The following is a 2,500-nucleotide window of genomic DNA, read 5'->3' as shown; positions in this document are numbered from 1 at the left end:
AAAAGACCATATATATATATAATAGAGTCACATTTATATATATATATATATATACATATATGTATATGTGGACGTATATGCGTGTGTGTTTAATAATATAATTATAATAAAATATATATATGTTTGTGTATATATATATATATATATATAATATAATATAATATAGATATCGACCCAAAACCCCTAAGACGGGGAGGAAACATGCAACATAATATAGTGTAGCAATATAAGAATGTATAATATAATATAATAGTATATATGTAATAATGAATAGGGTGGAGGGGGCGGGGGCTCTTTCCTTATGACGAGGGGATTGTAAGAATGTGTGGAGTGAGGCATGTGGGTACCTCCAGGATCACTGTTTGTGTCTTGTTTGCGCTTCCTCTTCTTAGTTCGGTTGGTATTTGCGCGGGAAGACCAGTCAGGGTACAGCTGCATGTGCAACTGTCTCTCCCGTCGCGCCAACTCATAATACTTGGCCTGTTCCTCTCGCCCTAGCGCGTGCCACTACCGAGAGAGAACCAAACACTTTTTGTAATTGTACATGAACCGTGTGTGTACTAAATAATATTTTTATCATCAAGAAAAAAGAAAATTCACTAATGCTACTGCCGCCACCCTAATTGCATAAAAATTAGCTAACTCTAGAAATTAATTTTTTTATTACTTTTTTGTTATCTATTTTATTATTTTATTTTTTTAAAGCAATATCTCGTTGCCTCATAGCATTTCAGTAACACTGGGGTCCCTACTTTCCGTTTAAAGTGCTAGAAGAACAGCCTAAGTTGTCCCCTCCCCCTCGGTCGCACCGCTATTCGTCGCATGTGGTCGATATTAACAACCTAAAGGCATACAGGGTGTCTGATAGAGAATACGATCTAGCGAATAGACGAATAGGCGAATAGATAAAAAATTTTAATGGAATACGCGTGAGGATGAAAAAGTGAAAGAGTAATGTTTGCATGTCTATACACTGAAGAAAATGTAGACGCTATATACAGTTGATATACTTGAAATAATTAGAAGATACAATCCTTAGGATATACATATTATAATAATATTATAATATATCGTTTTAACCAACTAATAAATTTTATTTATTGCTTTAATTTCATATTTATTAAAATACAATTGAAAGATTGAGAATTATAAATTTGTTATCAGACGATTCAATTAGAGGTTTCACTATCTTTCAATACTTTCGATAATATGAACGCATTTTCCATTAAAAAAAAAAATGCTGGTTCCTCCAATGTATTTCCGTTTGCCATCTACCTCAAATTCTTCTCCACGTCATTGAAATAGTAAAGGAAAGACTTCGATGTAAGACTTATGATAAAATACTGTCACTTCCCAAAAGAAATATTTATTTCAGATATATATATATACTATATATATATATATATATATATATATATATACTATTGAATATTTATGGGAAAACGGAAGAAAGAGAAGAAATGAATTTCAAAGAAGGCGAGATATTGTCATTGGACAATTCTCGTCAAATTGCCGTAGCATGACTCATCTTGGAAGACAAGCAATTGTGAGCAGATGTCGCCTCATAGCGAAAAACAAAAAAGAGAAAAAACGGTCAGGCCCTAGGCTCTATCAGACATCCCGTACCTAAGGCTTTGGTTTTCCTTTTCGCTCTCATTATCGCATCATCGGTGATATTATTTGTCTCGTCTCATTTCTTCTTGTTCTCCGGAGAACGAATACCGCTTTAGGGAGTTTGGCCAGATAAAAAAAAAGAATTGCATTGCATGCCGCGAGAGTCCGTGTTGATTTTCTTCCATTTTTTGTTTCTTATTTTTGTACTTTTCTTTTTTTTAATTCTCTGCTGTGCCACATTCCACAATCCCCACAGACAATCCAATTCAGTTTCGAAAAACGAAAAAATATACATATATGCATATATGTACATATATAAAATATCCAAGAGATATACATATATGTCGATAAATATATATATATATATAGCCTGCACACGTTGAAAAAGATTGAATGCCAGAAAACCATAATAAACAAATAAATAAATAAATAATAACGCAAAAAAAGAAACGTACGAAAAAAGAAACGCACAGAGACTTTGATCGTTTCAATCATCAAACCAGTATAGGTATATACTAGCAATTATTATATATGAATTATGAATTATTAAGGGCCTGCTGTTCTAGCACTGGAAAGTGGTACCTCCGGTGGGATCTGCGGATCGTTCTTTCTTCCTCTTCTTCTTCTTGCTGCCATATCCGTAGTTATCCCTAGCACTCCAGCCAGGGTATCGTTGTTGATGCAGATGGCGCTCCTGCCTGGCCGCCTCATAATACCGCGCCTGCTCCTCCCGGCTTAGCGAGTGCCACTGCGTGTCATACCCCCAAAATTCAGATTCACAGATTCACAGCCTCACAGTACTTATCACCGTGCACCGTTCCCATTATCTCTCCCTCCCTTTCCCTTTCTCTCTCTCTCTTTCGCTCTCTCTCTCTCTCTCTCTCTC

At 35.4% G+C, this 2,500-nt stretch overlaps 1 protein-coding gene across 1 annotated transcript in view; it reads right to left on the bottom strand.

Moving 5' to 3' along the window:
* The window catches only part of LOC105619854 (protein pangolin, isoforms A/H/I/S-like), a 32,549-nt gene that overhangs the window by 8,305 nt on the left and 21,744 nt on the right, over positions 1 to 2,500 (bottom strand). Inside the window, exon 8 of the mRNA XM_012201372.1 lies at positions 2,197 to 2,362. Within this exon, the coding sequence (XP_012056762.1) occupies positions 2,197 to 2,362 (166 nt within the window). The remainder of the gene's footprint in view (positions 1 to 2,196; positions 2,363 to 2,500) is intronic.

The sequence above is a fragment of the Atta cephalotes genome, assembly GCF_000143395.1.
Source record: "Atta cephalotes unplaced genomic scaffold scaffold00023, whole genome shotgun sequence".
NCBI lineage: Eukaryota > Metazoa > Arthropoda > Insecta > Hymenoptera > Formicidae > Atta > Atta cephalotes.
The sequence above is the reverse complement of the archived record's forward strand: the minus strand, read 5'-3'. Positions and strand labels throughout refer to the sequence as shown.